This window comes from Lytechinus pictus, chromosome 2 (assembly GCF_037042905.1).
Source record: "Lytechinus pictus isolate F3 Inbred chromosome 2, Lp3.0, whole genome shotgun sequence".
NCBI classification, from domain to species: domain Eukaryota; kingdom Metazoa; phylum Echinodermata; class Echinoidea; order Temnopleuroida; family Toxopneustidae; genus Lytechinus; species Lytechinus pictus.
In genome coordinates, this window is record NC_087246.1 from 16,718,737 (window position 1) to 16,739,287 (window position 20,551).

The 20,551-nt window shown below is 36.4% G+C and overlaps 1 protein-coding gene and 1 pseudogene across 2 annotated transcripts; both read left to right on the forward strand.

Annotated features, from left to right (window-relative positions):
- The window catches only part of LOC129284208 (deleted in malignant brain tumors 1 protein-like), a 37,191-nt pseudogene extending 27,375 nt beyond the window's left edge, over positions 1 to 9,816 (forward strand).
- A 2,110-nt stretch (positions 9,817 to 11,926) lies between these two features.
- Positions 11,927 to 20,493, forward strand: LOC129274708 (electron transfer flavoprotein beta subunit lysine methyltransferase-like). 2 transcript variants are annotated; one of them, XM_054911469.2, is made up of 5 exons: positions 11,927 to 12,074; positions 13,959 to 14,253; positions 14,703 to 15,023; positions 16,425 to 16,555; positions 18,348 to 20,493. In XM_054911469.2, the coding sequence occupies exons 2-5, from the start codon at positions 14,093 to 14,095 to the stop codon at positions 18,698 to 18,700; spliced, it is 966 nt and encodes a 321-aa protein (XP_054767444.2). In that variant the 5' UTR covers positions 11,927 to 12,074; positions 13,959 to 14,092; the 3' UTR covers positions 18,701 to 20,493. The 2 variants fall into 2 exon arrangements, with proteins under 2 accessions (XP_054767444.2, XP_063967371.1); XM_064111301.1 differs by having other exon boundaries at positions 11,985 to 12,074; positions 16,425 to 16,639.
- Positions 20,494 to 20,551: the final 58 nt, after the last annotated feature.

A 20,551-nucleotide genomic window follows, 5' to 3' on the forward strand; every position in this document is an offset into this window, starting at 1 on the left:
ATCGATAAAGACTGCTTTGTCACGAAGACTTTTGACAAAAGATTTTCTAGGTTCCAGAAAACGTCTGCGCATACGTTATGGAAACTTCCCATTCAGACCGAATATACAGCACTGGTCAAAATATCAGTTTGTATCTATATCATTGTATATTTTAAACCAACAGTCTCCACGGCATCGGGAGCAACTTTAGTCTTTAGTGATGTCTTTGATTGGAGCCTCTCTTTTTCTTCTCACGATACTTGCCCCGATTGCTGTAGCTGCAGACGCAGACCCACTCCTGTACCCATACAACTGCAGCATTTACATACTGACACTACTACCGATGAAACGATGGCAACAACCCAAAACATCACTACTACCCTATGAATAAAATTGCTAAAATTTTATGGATATTCAATTCTAAGAGCTATATAGGGTTTTGCCTATTATCCATGTTGACACCAAATCTATTGTAAAATTAATATTGTACATTATTGCTTACATTTTAATATTTGTATTTTGTATATACATGCAATTTTTTGTAATAATTGTATGAATATTTTTATTAGAATGGAATAAATGATCAAGCAATCAATGAAATATTTTCAGCTTTCACTATTATTATCGCATTATTTGATTGGTTAGACATGTAACCTTTTCATTGGTCACTGCAAACATTCCTTATTATGTATCTCTGCAGATCACTTTATGAAAAAGAAACATTTTCAGCTGGGCCTAAAAAATAAGCCAGTCGAACATCCTAAAAAGCAAAAGCTTGAAGACGGGCATCTCGGAATTCAAACAATTGGAATGTTATAATGGGAATAAACTCCATTTTCATTACGACCGCCATTCATGCCATTTCCATAATTATTTTGTGTGACTGGGGTATAATTTTATGACGCACGAACTTGAGTTTATTGTGTCCTTTATTTTTGTTAGTTAGCATTGAAACGCTCTAGTGGTAGAATACAATCATCCTAACATTCCTGGTTTATACGAAGTGCATGCGGCGATGAACCGCAATACACCCGTGTATCATTTCATTTACTAAGTAACCATAATTTGATGTCAACGTTTGTGTGCCATTATTAGTATTCACTCCATCAAAATGGCGTCTTTTGGGTTGTTGCGACAACACTGGCTCCTGTGCCGACCCATTCTGGTGTTTTTCTGGATAAATTGTGTTTACAGCCGTAAGTATACTCACATCGATGCCAATTTCATTCAAAAATAAATTTGTGTAATCTGTTCTCTTTAATTGTAGTCCCAACTAGTAATATAATTTTCTGGAATTATAATTATATTATACCACTCGTAATATGAAGTCGTCGCAGGATATCATTTAGTTCATTGTGTCTATGTTCATAATTCTGTCTACAACAGTAAATGAAATCATGTAAATTGAAGAGTCAGTAATCAAAATTTGATTATTTCTTATCTTTAAATATGTTATTACATTAGAACAGATGAAATATACTCTATATTACAGGGTACTATATGTTACCTATAACTGATTTAGTAGGGCATAATAAAACCTATTTCCTTGGGGTTCTTTGGCTCTCTCTAAACAGTTTTCATATATAATTTAACGTGCGTTCATTTAGAAACCTACAAAGTGATCGCATGTGAATGATGTTCACTTCCAATGTATCAATATTTTCACAGATGATTGGTTTTAGCAAATTAGGTATAAAAATAATGACAAAAACCATATATATTTAGAAATTGTGTATTTCGATGCCGCTTCAGTGTCACTTGAAAGGGAATCTCCTTCTATTATGAACATTTCAATTTGTGCTTTCACATGTAATCTATTTTATTAGAAGGGTATGCCTACATAATTATCTAATATCATGCTTGATTTCAGTTTCAAGCAAAACAGTAATAAATATAGACGGCATCGCGTGTACGCATTTTGAGCATGTGAATGAGAACATAACATTGTTCTCAATTAAGTAATCATATCAAAGTGGTATACTAAAATTCATAACATATCCTCTGTAGTAAATGAATAATAGAAAAAAAATAGGATTATATATGATAATACCGATTATGACCACCAATTTTCATTTTAAATCTTCAGAAAGCGATGGCTCTGTCCGCCTGGAGGATGGATTTGGAGCTAGCAGCGGTCGGATAGAAGTTTACTACAACAGTCAATGGAACAAGGTCTGCGATTACTATTTCAATCTTGATGAAGCCGAGGTTGTGTGCCGACAACTGGGCTATGATACAAGTAATGTGCAGTTGAGAAATGGAGATTTTGACTACGGAACCTCCGGGATAAATTCATATCTATATATATTTTGCACTGATGTGGGTTCTCTTGATCTGACTGATTGTGTGATTTCACCTTTGATTAGCCCAACGTACTGTTCCGCTGCAGGAGTAGACTGTGGTTAGTATATATATTTTTTTCAAAGTATGTATGCATGGTCCATCAGTCTTAGTGGGATAGGGCACGCGTCAACCCCCAATAATGTTGTTGGACGTCTTGTATTTCGTAGAATGGGTTCAATTTTTCTAATATCAGTCCATAATGACAATTGAATTTTCTTTTTTTCTTGTTCGCTACACTATAGCTCAAGAAATCTAAGTTCAGGATGTTTTAGACAGCAACCGATCTAATGAAACTAGCTGCCGATTATTGTTGACATACTATTATAGTTAGCAAGATGCCCAACAATTCAAAAATGTACACGAAGATGCCCATAAATAGTTATAAATAATGATAACGCACAATGTTATAAAATCTTCTAATCGTCAATCGTTCAGTCCGCACGCAAATAAGAAAAATAGATTTGTCCCCTATAATGTCAAGAAGAGGTAATTGTGATTGGCGTGCTGACCTTTTTTCTCCTTTTGTTTCTTATGACTGTCAGAAACATTTTGAGAAAAAGTGATGGGTCCCTGTGACACCCCACCTTGACACCTTCCCTACTGGGTATGATGTAAAAGTTTGGGAGTATCAGATGTTCTACCTAACTGAACAGGAATGTCAATGAAAGCAGAGATGGCTTATTTCCAATAACGATGATAACGATGTGAAAAGCAAATTAAGTACACGTATGAAAAGTATAACTACAGCTATACGTCAAAAAAGTATGTTACAATATCAAGATAGATTATGAAATCAAGACTTGTGCCACATACAAACAGATATTCACATCGGGGTGATGTACAAGTAGACTGGTAGATGAACTTTATATTCATCACGTATCCCAACCAAACTGAATAAGGAACACATTGTCAAGATAATGGATGATAATTAGTGAGGAAAGGAAAATTCAACAATAGATTGATAGATTGAGAATTATAAATTCTCTAATATTATATTCCATCGATATCCATGCAATTTCACAGAACCATCCATACTATCCACCATACCTACATCGACCATATACCCATGGCAATGGTCACCTCCAACGACATCACTGACCATCTCAAGCCTACGGCTTGTGAGTGGATATTCTCATCGTGAGGGAAGAGTAGAGATTTTCTACAATGGCCAATGGAACACTATCTGTGGTAGCGGCTGGGGTAACGAAGAAGCGCGGGTTGTCTGTCGCCAACTTGGCTTTTACACCGATAATGTTGTAGCAAGGAAATATTCCTATTACGGCAGAGGATCAGGACCGATTCTAGAAATTTATTGTGATGGATGGGAGTATAGCCTTAATTCCTGCACTCTGTATCCGGGAGTGAATTACTGTGACCATAGCCAGGATGTAGGTGTAGACTGCGGTAACTTTAATACATTCTGTTCATTCAATTGGAGGGGCAAAAAGAGCCCCCCCCCCCCCCCCGGTCTCATGTATGTAGGCTTATAAATGGGAAGCTGGGAACTGTCTCCGGGTAAAAGTAACAGGTTCGTAATTTTGATAATGATGATAATAATAATGATGAGCAAAAGAATATCAAGAAGATCATTTGTAAATGCCCATCTTACCAATGATTTATCATAGCCCCGATCAAGCGCGTGGAGCCCTTTCCATAATTTACAATATATAAAGAAAGGCCCCGACTTTTCTTCTCCTTAATGGCAACCAGTCAAAGTCCCCTAAAAAGTATTTTTTTTTTAATATAACCTTAGCTTTGAAAAGGGAGTTTTCGCAACCGGGATGCAGAACGCTTTCGGGAACATAGAGAATGCATTGTCCAATGCCCTCATTGACCATGAAGTCTTTGTTGAGGATTGGTGAATAGAAACAGCAGTTTCGTCCTGGACTCTGGACAAACGACACATTGGAAAATTTTCATCAGCTCCGAAAGGTAGAACGGAACTGCTGTTCCGATTCAACAAGTTTTGACAAAGACCTCCCAGCTTGTCATTGTAATTTGACTTGCATTTTTAATGAATTTGCTGTGTTCTAAATTCGTTATGCGTCGTGGTGTGAATATTTCCTAATGTGCGCAGGTCGGTCGAATACCTGCTGAGCTGGCGGATTGTCAGTTTCCTGCTGAATCCAGTGAGCTTCTTCGTAAATGATCCCAAAGTTCTTTCCAGTGGTTTTCCTGTCATCTGCCGATGAAACACCTTTCGCTTCAGTTATCTTTGATTCCATCTCATTAAAGAATTCCTTCCTGATTCCATGGAAGAGTTTGTCTGCCTCTTGAGATTGTGTATCTCTTTACACGCCGCTTGAGATCATTAAACTTCAATTTGCGGGCTCCTATAACATGCAGTTATTCTTCAAGTACTTGTACGATTATAGCGTAAACGCGATGTTATTTTTGAAGTCTTTTGACAATTGGGTCATGGTGTTTCCTTTATCTACTTCCCCGAGTTAGGCCACGTTTCTGTTGTTGTTGCTGTTTTTTTCTCGTTCTGCTATCCTAGATTGTAGCCTTTCTTCCATTCAGGAGTCTTCTTCTTAGGTTTGGAGTGCATGGTTTGATGGATGCAACTCGAGCCCCATCCACATTACGTTCTGCTACATGTTTTGCTCCTGCCGAAAGTGGATGGTGATAATAATAATTGTGATGATGATGATGATTATTATTATTATTATTATTATTATCATCATCATCATTATTATTATCATTATTATTATTCATTATTTATTGTTGTTATTATTATTATTCTATCATTGTGTTTTCCATCCCTTGTTTTCAAGGTAAAACAATATTAGAAATTGATATCTAGATGTCGTATCAAACAAGACTGTCAAGTTTTGTCACCCATGTAACGCTCTTCTATTGGAGTAGCAATTAATAGTTCTCCTTTCGTTTTTCTCACATTACAGGGTATGGAAGTTCCACAACGACAATTACCCCCACGGACAGTATTGGGATCTACAATATTCGGCTTGTAGACGGACCGTCTTCCAACGAAGGGAGGATCGAGATCTGGTACAATGGCCGATGGAACACCATATGTGGTGATACCTGGACACAGAACTCAGCAGAGGTTGTTTGTCGACAGCTTGGCTATGATACTGAAGACGTCGAGATATCAACCGGTTCCTATGGCGAAGGGTCAGGACCGATTCAACAAGCCCAGTGCTTTGGATGGGAGTATACCTTGGATGATTGTATTCTATCTTCTGGGATTTACTTATGTAATCATTATAATGATGCGGGAGTAAGATGTGGTAAGCCATGTTTTTCAGTCCTATACTATTTATGGGTGAATATTCTGCATGGGTGACGTGTTGTGGTTGTCACTCTGGGTAGACCAATTCGATCTAAGTATTGAACAGTGCAGGGGCCGCGGAACCGGGGGGGGCTGGGGGGGCTTCAGCCCCCCCCCCCCCCCCCCCACTTTTTCCAAAACCGTGTACAAAAACGTAAAAATGACCATATGATTGTGATTTTTAGCATGGTCAGCCCCCCCCCCCCCCACTTTTGGCTCAGCCCCCCCACTTTGAAAACCGTTCCGCGGCCCCTGCTGAGTGGATGTACCATTTATCGATATTTTGACATTCAGCTTATTAATTTTCACACATGTTTCAAGAGGAATATCAGATGCGTACATGGCCGTCAGCGCAGGAGATTATCTTTTGTGTTTAGGGGGGATGCAACAATAGATGTCCCCCCTATGAACAAAAGATAATCCCTTGCGCTGACGCCCATGGATGTGTATAACGTGAAAATTCATGGAAATGCCCGATATTTGGAACATTAGTTTGTCTACCACTCATTAACATTTTAGATGCATGATCTTAATCCTAATATTTATTTTATCATATGAGTTTAAAAGTCGATGACCAACATGACCAAATCAATGTGATTTTGGACCATATGTCTTATCCGCTCATTTGTGACTTGCCATTCTTTTTTATTAATGTCCTTGGTCTGGATTTAATTGCAACACTCCGCCAGATATAGTCTGGTAAATTGCAAATCCAAGATCAATTTCATTTTCAGGATTTAACATAGCCTACCAAGAAAATAATATCATTTCTTCCTGTTTTTTGTAAAAATATTGTAAACTATCATACCATACATTTTTTTGGTCCCACTCTACCTTAATGCTAATCATTATTTCCCTTTTTCATAATGAAAGATTGACAGACATAATTATTTACCTCCATGACATCCTAATTTGGTTTGACTTCACTTTTATATTTTTTGTCATTATTCTGTTTTCTTGATATCTAAGTTGTCCTGATTCTACTTGCAGAGCAATGAAGGATCGACGGATGGACGGGAGTTTATTGTGAGATCTAACCTTCAGAATGTATTTTCGTCACCTTTAATTTGTAGGTTACACGTCATCAGGGACTACATCTAGACGACTGATCGGTACTATGGCATTCGTCGGAGTGGCTCTGTTTCTCATCACCATCGCTGCCATTGTAGCTGTCGTGTTCGTGTGCAGCCAACAGAAGACTCTTGCAGGAGCAACTGCTGGAATGCAGCAGCTCACTACTCTCACCACCACCCCTGGACCTACACAGGCATCGGCCACACCAATGCCTGCTCCTGTCTCTGCTGATGTTCCTGTTTAGATGATAATAGACACAATAGAGCTAAACAAACCAAGATCAGGATGGTTATACCCAAGCAGCTGTTCCGAAGGACTGACAATCTTTGACAAGTTCCACATTCAGCAATATAAAAATTTAGCAATAAATCAAATAATTATCTATAGACAAGACAGTTAAAACAAATCATGTTAGATGGTAACGACTTATATTTTAGCCGAAGTCCAAGTGATCTTATTCGCTTGAAAATCCAACCTTTCGTCTGCTATCGTTGCAAGCAATGTCTGACATAGCCTTTGTATTTATTTTCTTTTTGTTTAACCCATACTATACACATTACCTTTTAACATGATTGTTTATGGATTGTAGCTATTTTGCCCCACATCTATACTCAAATTTAAATGGTTATATTTTTTTATTATTCAATATTATGCAGACCCTTAATTCTGCTAAAAGAGTGCGGTGATGTGATCTTGCTGCAATTACACCTGACTCGAGGACTGATGTTTAGCATGTTTAGGGCTATAGGCTTAGGATGTGGGATTTGATGTACAGTGCAGTATAATGTTTCATACGTGATAATCATGATAATGGGCATATTTTCCATCCAGCTAGAAATCTCCGCCTTGCAAATTCCATGGATCCTTGTTTTTGTGGGGTTTTTTACACATTGGTGTACAAAAAAGTTTAAGAATAATTATTATCAAAACAATGGTCTATAATTTTATCGGCGACAATAGCCGTTGATTATAGCCAGAGGTCATCGATGTGAAACTGACCAAAGCTACGGTTGGTGTAACTGCATGTATTCAGCAACATTCACACTTTCTACATAGTGCAACATTAGTGCATAAAGCTATAGCTCCATGATTAGTGCAAGGTGCCTTCTTATAATCACGTGACGTAATTTTTTATCATCGTTTTTAAATGGATTAAACTTGTAGAATATTTTTAAGCATATAAGCCTTGGTTTCTAAATATGAAATTGTATAGATTATTGTATATTGCAGTAACCCAGGAGTGACCTCTCGGTTATAGACAACCAGCAGCACCATGATTGATGCTGCTGGTTAGGGCTATCCGCCCGTTTTCATTTTGTTAATTTCACCTATATTGGTATAAATTCATATAAATTTTTTTTTTATCGACATGAACAGTGTTATTCGAGCAAATTAAATAAAATTTTAATTTACTTTCTCATGCATTTTAGGGCGAAATGAAGCATGGTCTTTTATGGCCACGTGTATAGGCCTACTATATTTTACGTAATGTATAGAAAGTCCTGAACCAGATGACTCTCTCCCCTATGAATACCGATCAAGATTTCCCATCAAGATTTGTAATTAAAATAGGAAGAAAGGTAATGTGACCGTACAAATACAATCAGCCCTTTTTTATTCGTAAATTTTCGTGAATTACAACACAGCAAAGAAAATGACACAATACATCTTAGCCTTATTATTAGTCCGACATGGATTGAACTGAATTTATTTGAATATTCATCATATATTGTCACATATTCCAATAAGTATTCTGGCATAATTATTTTTCCCCAAAAAATAGTTTTTTATTTGATTATAGTATAGCTATGAAAGCACCAGCTAGAAATAACTCTATTCTACGACTAGAAACTTCAATTTTAGAGTTCTTGACATTTGATAGAATTAAGGCAATTTAGTGATCGTGCACTAGATCTAGACCTTTTGGTACAATTTATTATTTACCCCTTCACTCAAACAGCACTCGTATTTATGCTGAGAGTGCTTTTGCCGGTAAATTCTGCATGCCCAAAGGATACAAAAAAATATGTATAGTATTTCTTTTTACGCAACAGAGAAATTAGAGAGGTTATATTTTGTACATGATGGCGCATTTCTTATTTTATTTCAATATGAATCAAGTTATATAATATTTACAGAGTGACGTGATTGTAAAGGGGTGCTCCAAGCTGAAAATGATAGATAAATAAATTTAATGAAAAATACAAAATAAATCAATCAAAATCTGGAATAAATAATGAAGTTCTTAAATTTTAAAGTAATGCAATATTTTGTGAGAATATGCATGACGTCATGACACAATAGGCGTGATAGTGTCACTGCCCCCGCTTTCCCTTTTTTCTTATGTTATTACCAAAAAAAATCATACAAATATATGATTGTGTGTAACAACCACATCTCCCTCATTTGGTTACTGCAACAATAATCTCGATCACACCGTAAATCATTACAAAACATTATTTTTGAATTCTTGAAGGACGAAATTTGAATACTTTTTTTTGGTATGAAAATATAAAATCATAAAAGTATAAGTGGGGAGATGACATCATCACCTTGCTCATTGCAAATTCATGAGGAATTGCAACAGCTATTTCATTAAAATAGAGCAAAACTTTAAATTACCATTAAACTTTGTTATTCCTCGTCGAATTTTGATGATATTTTTATTATTGTCTCTTTTGTCTAAGTTTGTTCTTAATTCTGTTCAAATCGAATAATTTTCAGCCTCGAGTACCCTTTTATTAAAGTAAAAACTACCATAAAAATCGCGTAAGATATTTAGATTATTTTTTAAATGATTTCTAAATTTCTTTATGGATAAGAGTGTATTTACTTTATTGACTTTTCTAATAAAATGCCTTCTGTTATTGGAATAGCTTCATATGAATTATGAATATTTTCGCAGTTCTTTTTTCTGTTTGCTGAATGTGTCTGATGTTGCTTATTGATGGGAGAGGAGGTTGATTAAAATAATAAAAACAATATCTGGTCAATTAAACTATGAAAGTGGTCAAAAACTTACTATGCGATAAAATTGAATAGTTTAAGGTTAACTTTTAGTTAGCCCATGCCCCAAATGACCCCTAATGAGCACTGAGACAATAAAGGTGCCCATATTATAATCCCTTTAGAGAGGAATGGACACAGTTTCAGGTGCCACTCCACTACTGCTTCAAGTGGGTAATCCAGCCTGTATACAGTTTAGAATGAACAAGACATACAATCATGACAATTGACTTTGCATTGAAAATCTGATGAATATAAAGATTTATAGCATTTCTAAATGTCATTTCAGTGTGCACATGATTTTTATCATAAATTCTGCATGATTTTATGAGTGAGCTGATGTGGTCATGTCATCACTTTGTCTTCTGTATTTCTTCACAGCGAAATCAGATATGATTTGTAATTCATCTGCTAAAAAATACAGGCAAAACGAAAATGGAACTTGAAAGGAAATGCCAAAATCATCGATCATGAGCCCCATGAGCACACTCATTGTACATTTTTTGTACATTCATTCGAAATCATAGGTAGGCCTATAATAGGTTGAAATGTTGCATTCCGTCAACATCATCTAGCTATCATGCTTTACTCATTAATTTTGCCTCGGTACTTGAATTATGGGCCCGGATTATGGGATTCTTGTCTGTGGATCCACTAATATCTTTTATGTATAAAAAATACTTTGGCAAAATGATATAGGCCTGAAGCCCAAAACACTTTGTATTTATAGTTATGTTTTCCTTTCTCACACGGATCGTCTATTCTTGAAAGTAAACCGTTCAAAGTCGATCTGTATTTATTCTAATTAGGGCAATTCATGTCTATGGTAGGCTCAGCTTAGAGAACTCCTATTTCCGATTAGGCGCAGTGGCGTATAGCTAGGATTTTTTTCCTGGGGGGCACTGGGGGGTCCTTGCTTTTTCAGGGGGGCACCATTTTTTCCGTTGTGTGTGTATATGTGTCACAAGGGCGGATCCGACTTTCGCCAATAGGGGACGGGGCCCGAAATTATCTTCACCTATATTTCCCCCGATCAGTCACTTCTTAGTTTTATTCTTATAAAACAACATAAACATGAAATAATCTCATAAGCCTTATAAAAAGTGCGAGCGCGAAGCGCGAGCGATTTTTTTTGGGGGGTTACTTTCATGTATTTTGTCCTGAAAATTTAATATTCTGGGCAATGTTATGTGTGATCCTGAACAAGATTCGTATGTAACTAGATGGTTACTGCGAACGCCAAGCGCGAGCAGAAATTTTTATTAACTGTATAGCATTATCGAAAAGAGACCTGTTAAGGACTGCTTACAGTTACCCAAGAAGACGGTATATGTTTCAATAATGCGAGCGCGAAGCGCGAGCAAATTTTTTTGACATTCCGACTTAAAAAATTGTCATTCTAAGCACTTGTTGTATTAATAAATGGGATAGGTATGTAACTAAAAAATTGATGCGAGCGCGAAGCGCGCGAGAGGAAGAAAATTGAGATTTTAGACCTAAAAGCCGGACACTCTATTCATATTTTGTAAATCATAAAAAGGATATATTTAATTGGGTATTATTAATAATGCGACCGTGAAGCGTGAGCAGACAATTATTGATATTCTGATGTGAAACTGGATAATTTAAGTACATTTAATATAAAGAACATGCAGGCTATCGCGCATGTTTAGATTTAGACCTAGAATCTGGGCAGTCTGAATACATTTGTTTAATGGAACATTATGGAATATACGTAGACAATAGGACCTTGGCAAATCAAACAATTTGACCACGCAGCGTGAGCTTGAAAATGCTGATATGTAGACTATAAAAGGGAGATTTTACAGCTAGAGCACTTAAATTTGTTAATGAAAAAAAATTGATGAAATTAAGCTCGATGTCCGAGCTAAAATATATTTTGTATATTGACTTCAAAACTTGCTCCATATCAGCCTATTGAGCAAGATATGAATCTCATGAGGCAATTCTGGCGCGAAGCGCAAGCAAAAGTTTTATATAGTAACATGAATTTTTTTTTTTTTGCAAGTCTTCCCTTCACATCATTTCATTCACTCGTCTTCCTCCTCTTCTTTTTTTCTTCTGTCTTTCTTCTTCTTTTCCTTTTTTCTTTTCTTCTTTCTCCCTTTTTTTTTTTTGCTCTGCCAATTTTTTTCAGGGGGGCACCTGGGGGGGGGCACACCAAATCTCAGGGGGGCACGTGCCCCCCAGGCCCCCCGTTGCTACGCCACTGATTAGGCGACATGATCGACCTGCAGAAATTGTTACTTTAATTCAATTATTCTTCGTCTGGTTTTGGCATACCATACTCCAATTGGTGTGTGTTGCTGCAGCTGTAAGTTGTGTGGTTAAGAAGCTCTACGAGTGGGGAAAATGAGTGAGTATCTGTTTATGTAAAACAGTTGTGAATGCCGAAAGTATTAGTACTTAATTTGGTATGTGAATGACATTTTCAAAAAGCTGTAAAATTGTGTGAAATTTTGTTCTCACAAAGGTAGTTGATTCCACGGAAAGAGTTCCCGTCACTAACCCGAAGCTCTTGCGTAGGGTTCGCCCCACTCACACTATTGCGGCCAGCACCGTGAATCCTGCTAGTGCTAAAGTGCTAGCTGCTGGAGCAGAAATAAGTTAACACTAAAATTTATTAAAACAAAAGGCTTCTTTGCCACAATAAAGCTCTTTGCAAAATAGACATAATCTACATATTTCGTATTCTAAGATTGTCCAGTATCAGAATGAAGGAACCAAGGGCAAGGTCATGATGAAGGTGGCAATAATTCTGATTGACCTGGCCTTGTTCATTGAATGAGTGGAATGAGTGCTGATTGACATGATTGATGATGATTGATGAGGTGAGTGCCAGAGTAGTTTGATGTGTGGGGATGTTTAACAAAATAATTTAAATTTGGGAAAGGGAAAATAGAGATGCTGGTGAAAATTTATATAGAATATAAATGTCAATCACAATAATGTTAAATATAAACTTAGTAACAAAAATTGAATTGGAACTGAGTAGGCCTAATATCTTTTTACTTGCACTATAGACTATATAGTTTAGTTTTGTTCAACTGTACCAAATATCATGGTTTTTGTGATTGCGGCCTCGGTCAAGTACGACTATACTCTATAAAGAGGACTGTAGGCCTACTCAACGGAAGAAGAAGAATATGTGAACTGAGCTGAATAAGTAAAGATCCTAACATTAAAGTCAATTCAATGCCGATCATAAACCATAAGTTTGAACCTTTAGTCTGTTTCTTCAGCATCAGTTCAACACACTTTCTTCAATTTTACAAGAATAAGAATCATTAAAGATAAAAGAAAATTCATTTTGTTTGGATTGATAATCAATGATTATTGAGCCTATGAGATCTAGGTCCCTAACTGTCTGTGTAGGAGGAGAAACCCCTGAAAAAGTAAAGATATGTTCATAAACTCCTCTAAACAGACATATGCATATTTCAGCTGTCTATGCAAACCAAAGCTAAATCGAAACCCTGCTGTAGATAAGCCTAATATGTACAGACATGTATTAATTGTGAAGAATATCGAATGCTTAATTTGGAAAACAAGAAAATCGTCCAGTTTTTCTTTGTTCTACCTTATGTTATCACAACCCTCCTAACACTACCGTCACAAACTCTAGACCTGTGCAACGGCAGTGAGAAGCTCAGTAAGACCTAGTTTGAAAGAACATTTTTTCCCAAGCTATTACTTGGCTGGTGAGTGATGAAAATGTATAAACATGATCCTTATGAAATTTTTTAATCTAATTTTAAAATTCTGTTGAAAAAAATAGATTGTTGGGGCTAGTAGAACTCCTACAGGGAGTAATTTTCTAGGTATCTTATTATAAAATGCAAACAAAATTGTTTAGCATTTCTTACATAAGACTGAGGAACATAGTCGAGAGCTTTTGTCTTTCAGCTATAAATGCTAATGAAATTTGAGAAGTGAAACAATTTCTAGTACTGCATCAGATTTACATCTACATGTAATAATTTATAAATGATACTAACATTGATCTAAAATATATTTTTAAGTTTAATACATGATTTTCATCATTTGATTAAAAGTAATTTGCTGCATGTGTATTCATGCTTGTTGTAGTTGCGTAAAATTCCAAACTGATGAGATTTCAGTTGTTTAATGCATCACGCATTTGAAAAATTGTTAAGAGATTTACACCAAACTTTGCTGTGACACCATTTTGGTTTTTTTAGGAGTTCCAACCTTGATAACTTATCTTTTATTTTATCAGCTGGTTAACAATTGCAGAGTGATGAAAAACTTGTTGGTGGCTTGGAGCATGGGGGTCAAAGGAAAGTAGCTAGATTGATATTACCATCCTGACTGCTGCCTGGTCCAACCCTTACCCAGTTTCAGTTAGAGTTGATGAGAGATGCAGATACAATGACATTTCTGAGGAGACTGTCCAAGTTTGTGAGCAACCCATTCTCATTACCATATAAGAATCAAAAGCTGAGTGGTATATTGGACCGGCGAAACATCTTCAGCTTCAAAGGTTACCTATATGCAGACTCATTTGGAGCAAGGCAAGTGAAGTTTTATGGAAGATAATGTGTTTTCTCTTTCAATTTTTTTTTATTTCCTTCCATCGCATATTTTTTTTTTTACACTGATGCGCTATTTCTTCCCCTTTGTTATTGGTCATGATCTTACAATGTACTTTATCCAGAGTTGACATCATGCATTCTAGTGATTATCAGCATCTTTTTTCATACTTGATTAATGCCCGAAAATATCTGATCTACATTTGATAGCTCATGAGATATTGCATTTAGGTGCCTTCAAGATATGTCCAATGAAAAACATTGTTTAAGATTGACAATCGACTCTCTAATTTACTCTCTCTCACTTATCTCTGACTCTCCCTCTCTCTTGCTCTCTCTCTCTCTCTCTTCTTCTTTTGTCTCCCCTTGCTATCTCCAGAGGTAATATTATGCACGTTATTGACCATGAGTATGTTTCTTTTGCTCGGCAGATTATTTGGGTTCACTTCCACACCTGTAACACCACCTTACTTCACACAGACAAACAAGAGTTGTGCTGCTCGTTTTTCAAGTTCCAAGCACAGTGAAGATGGGATCCCAGCCACAACTCCCCCTGGCTGCAGCAAGAGCGACAAAAGCTTAGCAGACCTTATCATGCGGCACACACAAGCCACAAGAGATCACCTGACTCCAGAGATAGCACTGAGCCTGATTACAAGAGAATGCCCCTTGTGGCATGAGACCACTGACCAGTGCCCATTTAATGACCCTTTCTGGGCCTTCTACTGGCCTGGTGGACAAGCTCTTACAAGGTGAGCCTTTGGTGTTTGCTGTGTGGCTACTGACTGATTGACTGAATAGGTTTTATTGCTTGGTCAAATATCACAGTACCATGGATAAATTGAATTTGATTTACATTCATGTGATTATAAAATATGATATTATAGAAAAATGTATATAATTATATAATGTATAAAACAAATCCAATTAAAAAGATGTAACTGGGCAAAATTTGTTAAAGAAAACTTACATAACATACAAAAAATTAAACAATAAATATGATAATGCCATGGACCAGAACAAGCACGGATCCAGAGTTTTACAGGGTGCGAATTTGTCCAAAATATTAGACAAACGAAAAAAAAGGTCATCACTCTAAGATGGTGGACATTTCATCTCCCAAAAAGCTGGACAAGCAAAAAAAAAAGGTCAGGGCCCAATTTACGGGATGCACAATGAAGGCATTCTAAGGGGCACATCATTACATTTTCAAATTCTATGGGATGCACTTGCACCTTCCGCCACCCCCTGGATCTGTGCCTGAAGAAAAAAAATGGTAAAAGCTGTTCAATATTCTGTGTTTAATTAATGGTAGCCATGGTCTTATTTAAATATCATATTGAGAAGGCCCTTGGGCCTGTTTCATTCTAGATTATGAAGATTATGGTACAAGGCTGATCAGCCAATCAAAATAAAAGTTTCCAAGGTGCTTACAAACAATTCTGTGAAACGTGTCCTCAAAATCTTGATTTTGAGTTTTTAGTGAGCCCTGATTTCAGGAGTTTTGAAAAAGTGAAGAAAAGGTCCAATAAGAAGGAAAGAATGAAGGTGGTGAAGGATTAGCGAGATGGGGAAGAAGGAGGCGGGATATAATAATGGAAGAAGAGAAAGGGAAAGGAGGAGGAGGGTTGTAGTCATACTAGATCAGATATGGACAATAAACAGCAGCGTCAAAGTTATTCTTCATTGAAAATTGAACTGATCCCTCTGATTAGTCATCTTCTATCTGATAGCTAGCAGGTCGTAAATCTTAAAATGTTATGGCAAAGCGACTTTCTATAGTGCAGTTTTCTACATTGCAGTACAATTTAAACAAATATATAGAGCACTACAGTATTTCCATGTCCAATGGGAGGGGCATCAAAGCCAATCAATACGGCATCCGTAACAGTTGCCTTTGATGGCCTGACATTAATTTCAGCCCTCGGGAGCATTTCATGAAAGGACTTGTCAGACGTTTTATCTGACAAGTCCTGTTTTATACAACAGTTACCATGGGAACTGTGCTTATTAGTCAATCAAAATCAAGGAAAGTTGTCAGATCTGACAACTTGTCAGACGAAAATGTTGATGAAACCCTCCCCTGAGCTGGAATTATAGGAATAGCCTTTCCTCACCCATGATTATATGTCTTCCTTTAATTTTTCCTGCAGGTTCATTCTGGATCATCCAGAGTTGGTTGAAGGTAGATCTGTATTAGATGTAGGATCTGGGTGTGGTGCTTCAGCCATAGCAGCATCTATGAGGGGTGCTAGTAGAGTACTTGCTAATGATATTGATCCTGGTGAGTCACCCAGCCTAGGGATGTTTCACAGAAGACTAAAAGTCTTGCTCTTGGAAACCTCAAGTCTACAGTGTATCTTCTCTTGTAGGTTCCGTAGGGTTACCATTCCTGCTGATCTAGCCCATTTATTTCACAACTATGGGGTCTCCCCTGGCTTAACTCACCAGATAGAACTAGCTCTAAACTGAGTACATTAAAAATTGCCAACACAAATAAACTCATGTAGGCATGTGCACTGAATCTACCTTTGAAAGAGACACATATCAACTGGTAGAGAGCCTTGCTGTTTGGCAATTTCATAGCAATTATTCACTTTCTATCAGAATCATCAGCATATAAATGTGTTACTAGCACAAACACACAATTTTCTTTATTTTGCGTCATGGTCTAGTGGTTACGACTCTCATCTTTCATTCAGAGGGATGTGGGTTTGAATCTCAGTCATGGCATGTTTTCCTTTTAGCAAGAAATTTATCCACATTGTGCTGCACTCTACCCAGGTGAGGTGAATGGGTACGTGGTAGGATTTATTCCTTGAATGCTTTAGCGCCTACATGGCGGCTTAGCTACAGCCGGGGTAATAATATGATGCCAAGTATCAAGCGCAGTAGAGTAAATGCAATTTATAGTAGCTGCGCTATATAAATGGACCATATAATTATTTCCACTAATTTGTTTCATTAAGTGATGTTGCAATCCTTACTACAACTGGAATTCATGTTTCTGTTAACCCTATTAGCTTGCCTGTAATAAGCCCAAGCTAAATTAATTCATTCATTTTTAATAGGCATACTCTACAAGCGACTCAAAAATGGATATACTATAATTATATCATAATTACAGTCTACTGATGCTGTTAATTAATGCTTGAATACCAAATCAATCCCAACAAAACGTTGATTTGAAAAAGTAGAGATAAAAAGTTAAGCATACCACTGGAAAATTCATCAAAATAGGATGTAAAACTTTATCCTCTTCAGTATACAATCAAGTGAACTGATGATATCACGCACTCTCTATTCTTTGTGTCTGATGATATGATATTATTTCAATTTGGGAAGATTTGATGATATAAGGGCTCCTCCAAATCATACTGAATTAGAGGAGTTAAATCAAGATCTGCATTTATAGTGAAATGAATTGAAGCATTCCATATCTCATAATAGTACAAACGAATAATGAGATGTATGACATCTTTCGTACATAGCCCATGATATGCATCACTGTTATGTGATTTGTGAAGATAGGCAATCTTTTTAAAAGTCATAACTTTTCCATTTTAAATCCAATTTCAAAGGGCCCAATGAGCTTGTGGCGTGGCGTCCGTCGTCCATCCACAATTTTCAAAATGCTTCTTCGTCATTTCAAGTCTGATTTCAATTCTGTTTGCTTTATATGATAGCATTAGGTGGGGGAGTCAAAACTTCTACACAGAATTTTGAAACTCATTAAATATGCTAGTTTATGCGCATTTTTCATAATAAACAAAAAATGCTTCTCCTTTATTTGTTCAATGTTGACCGATTTTGATTTTTTTGCTTCCTTCTGGTAGCGCTTCATGAGGTTCACCAAACTTCTGCACAGAATTTTGAAATTTTGACTAGAACATTTTTTTATGCTAATTAATGTGAAATTAATTTATGCATATTTTTAAAAATTCACATAAAATGCTAGTTTCTTATTCTTGGGGTAGACTTGTGATACAATAAATTCACATTTTTTATGGGTATTATCTCAATTTCACACTCTAATTTTGATATTATGGATTTTTCTGTTCCTTTTTTATTTTCAGTTGCAATTCAAGCTATGAAACTAAATGCTGTCCTCAATGGTATTACAATGGACACAACTGTTGAGAACTTAATACATCAACCTTGCCAAGAAAACAGCCAATGGGATCTAGTGTTACTTGGGGATATGTTTTACGACAGAGACTTCACCAACCTGGTTGCTGATTGGTTGATTTCGTTGATCAGGAAACACAAGAGTAGAATTTTGATAGGTGACCCAGGTCGGGTGTATTTGAGAGACCATCCAATGAGAGAAAACCTTATTAAACTGTTTGAGATTAGTCTACCTTCCAGTTGTGTTGAGGAGAATAGGGGTCATAGTTCTGGCTATGTATGGGAGTTTGTCTTATTTTAGGCCTCGTTGAGTATAGGGTCAGATGCAGAATGACTTCACTCTCAAAATGCAATGAGGTGAACATTGAGCACAGCAAGATGGTATATTGCATCTATGTAGAAACCAATCTAAAGCCAATGCCAACATTCAGATGATGGCTCGACCCATACATATTAACGACAGAGAGTGCACTTGGAGAGCCCATTGTTTTGATTGTTTAAATGTTGTAAAAGTTTAACCCGATTGGGAGTCGAACTCAGGTCACCGGAATCCGAAACCTGCGCTCTGCTGACTGAGCTAATGCACCTCCTAATCTAAGCAGTCTCAAGGCTTTTTGTAAGATAATATTTGCAAATTTCTGTTGTAATTTACAATTGAGAAATCAAATCAATTTTTGCTGTAGCAAATCAGTTTGATCCCCATGTTGGAAGAAGCTGATCAGCAATCTATCGCAAAATTGAGAATAAATTGCAAGACATATGATTGACCTAGGGACACCAAACAGATTTGCAATTGATCAGTGGTTTCTGGCAATGCCCATTCAGAAAAAGGAAATGTCAAGATATTGTCTGAAAGAAACAGTGCTTCATCAAGATCCTTCTAGATGCTAGTATTGACTTAAATGTATAAGGATGAAAAGGAGTTTATTTATGGTTTTGCTGATGTGTGCTGTAGTACAGGAAGAGTTTTTTTATTATTATTGTCTTGACCTGTTTTTTTTTTCCTAGCTCTTGCTTTGGAAGGTAAAATTCAACTGTGCAATAAAAAGTTTACTGTTATCAGGAAGGCATTTCGGTAAAATATGCATGGGGTCTTCCTGAAATTCTCTGTTTTCTATTTCATATAAAAGGTTGCAATGCTCTTCAATCATTATGGCCAGAGCAGCTCATGAAGTGACGTTAGAATGGAGAAACATGATCCCCGGACATCCTCCAAAAAAATGTTGATTATTTTATGGAATTGCCCGATACGATGATGTGAAGGTGTCACTTTTCTGTATTTTTTTTGGAAAAAAAACGTTGGTCAGAGAAGTGCTAGATACTAAACAATGCTAAATTTGAAATATAAATGTTAAAACAAAATCAAGATTCATTGGCCTGTGCTACACTTGTAAACAATGTATACATGTAATTGTAAATTTGGGTGATACACATTATTCCTTTATGAAAGGTTTAAGCAGGCTTTAACTTCCAGTACTTGTTATTGCTGTTTATCTATCTCTTTTGTTTATATATTTGTTTTTTACCTTTTTTTATTCATGCTATTTATTTATCTTTTTATTTACTTAATTATTATTTTGGAAGACAGGGGTCATGCATGCGCACAACAATATGAGTGCCCCTCCCCCTGTAACCAAGTATGTAGATTTTGAGGGAATAAAACCTTTTTTTTTCAAAAGTATTAATGTCTCTTCCAAAAAGGTGTAAAAACAGATGAATATTCCTTTCCATTCAAACTTTTACAATAAAGTTTGTTTATTTCTTGAATTTGGCAAGTTCTCATTTTGTTAGAACATATAAATTGTACACAAGTCAATATGAAATGCAATGAAGATTGTTTGTAATGTATTGTATTCTGTTTGTTGGGTTACCATTCAATTGTTTTTTTCGGGGGAATTGTTTATTTTATCTGGATACTGATGTATCAAAAGCAGTGGCGCTGGAATTTTTTTTGACAAACATGCTTAAAACTGGTCCCCCCCCCCCCCAGTTTGTCTGCTAGAAATATTCTTGGACCACTGATCATTATATACATGTATTTTGATACTATTTTGATTAATAAAATGAATATCTATTCTGTGAAGTTGATTTTTTCCTCATCCAGTCTTTTACCTCTCTTATCAAACCAATTAATGGCAATGCCCTCCCCCTC

Excerpts from the sequence above, each read along its gene's own strand:
- LOC129274708 (XM_064111301.1), top strand. The coding sequence starts at position 14,093 with ATGAGAGATGCAGATACAATGACATTTCTGAGGAGACTGTCCAAGTTT. Across the intron at positions 14,254-14,702 it reads GCAGACTCATTTGGAGCAAG|ATTATTTGGGTTCACTTCCA; the intron begins GCAAGTGAAGTT and ends TTTGCTCGGCAG. Across the intron at positions 15,024-16,424 it reads GGTGGACAAGCTCTTACAAG|GTTCATTCTGGATCATCCAG; the intron begins GTGAGCCTTTGG and ends TTTTTCCTGCAG.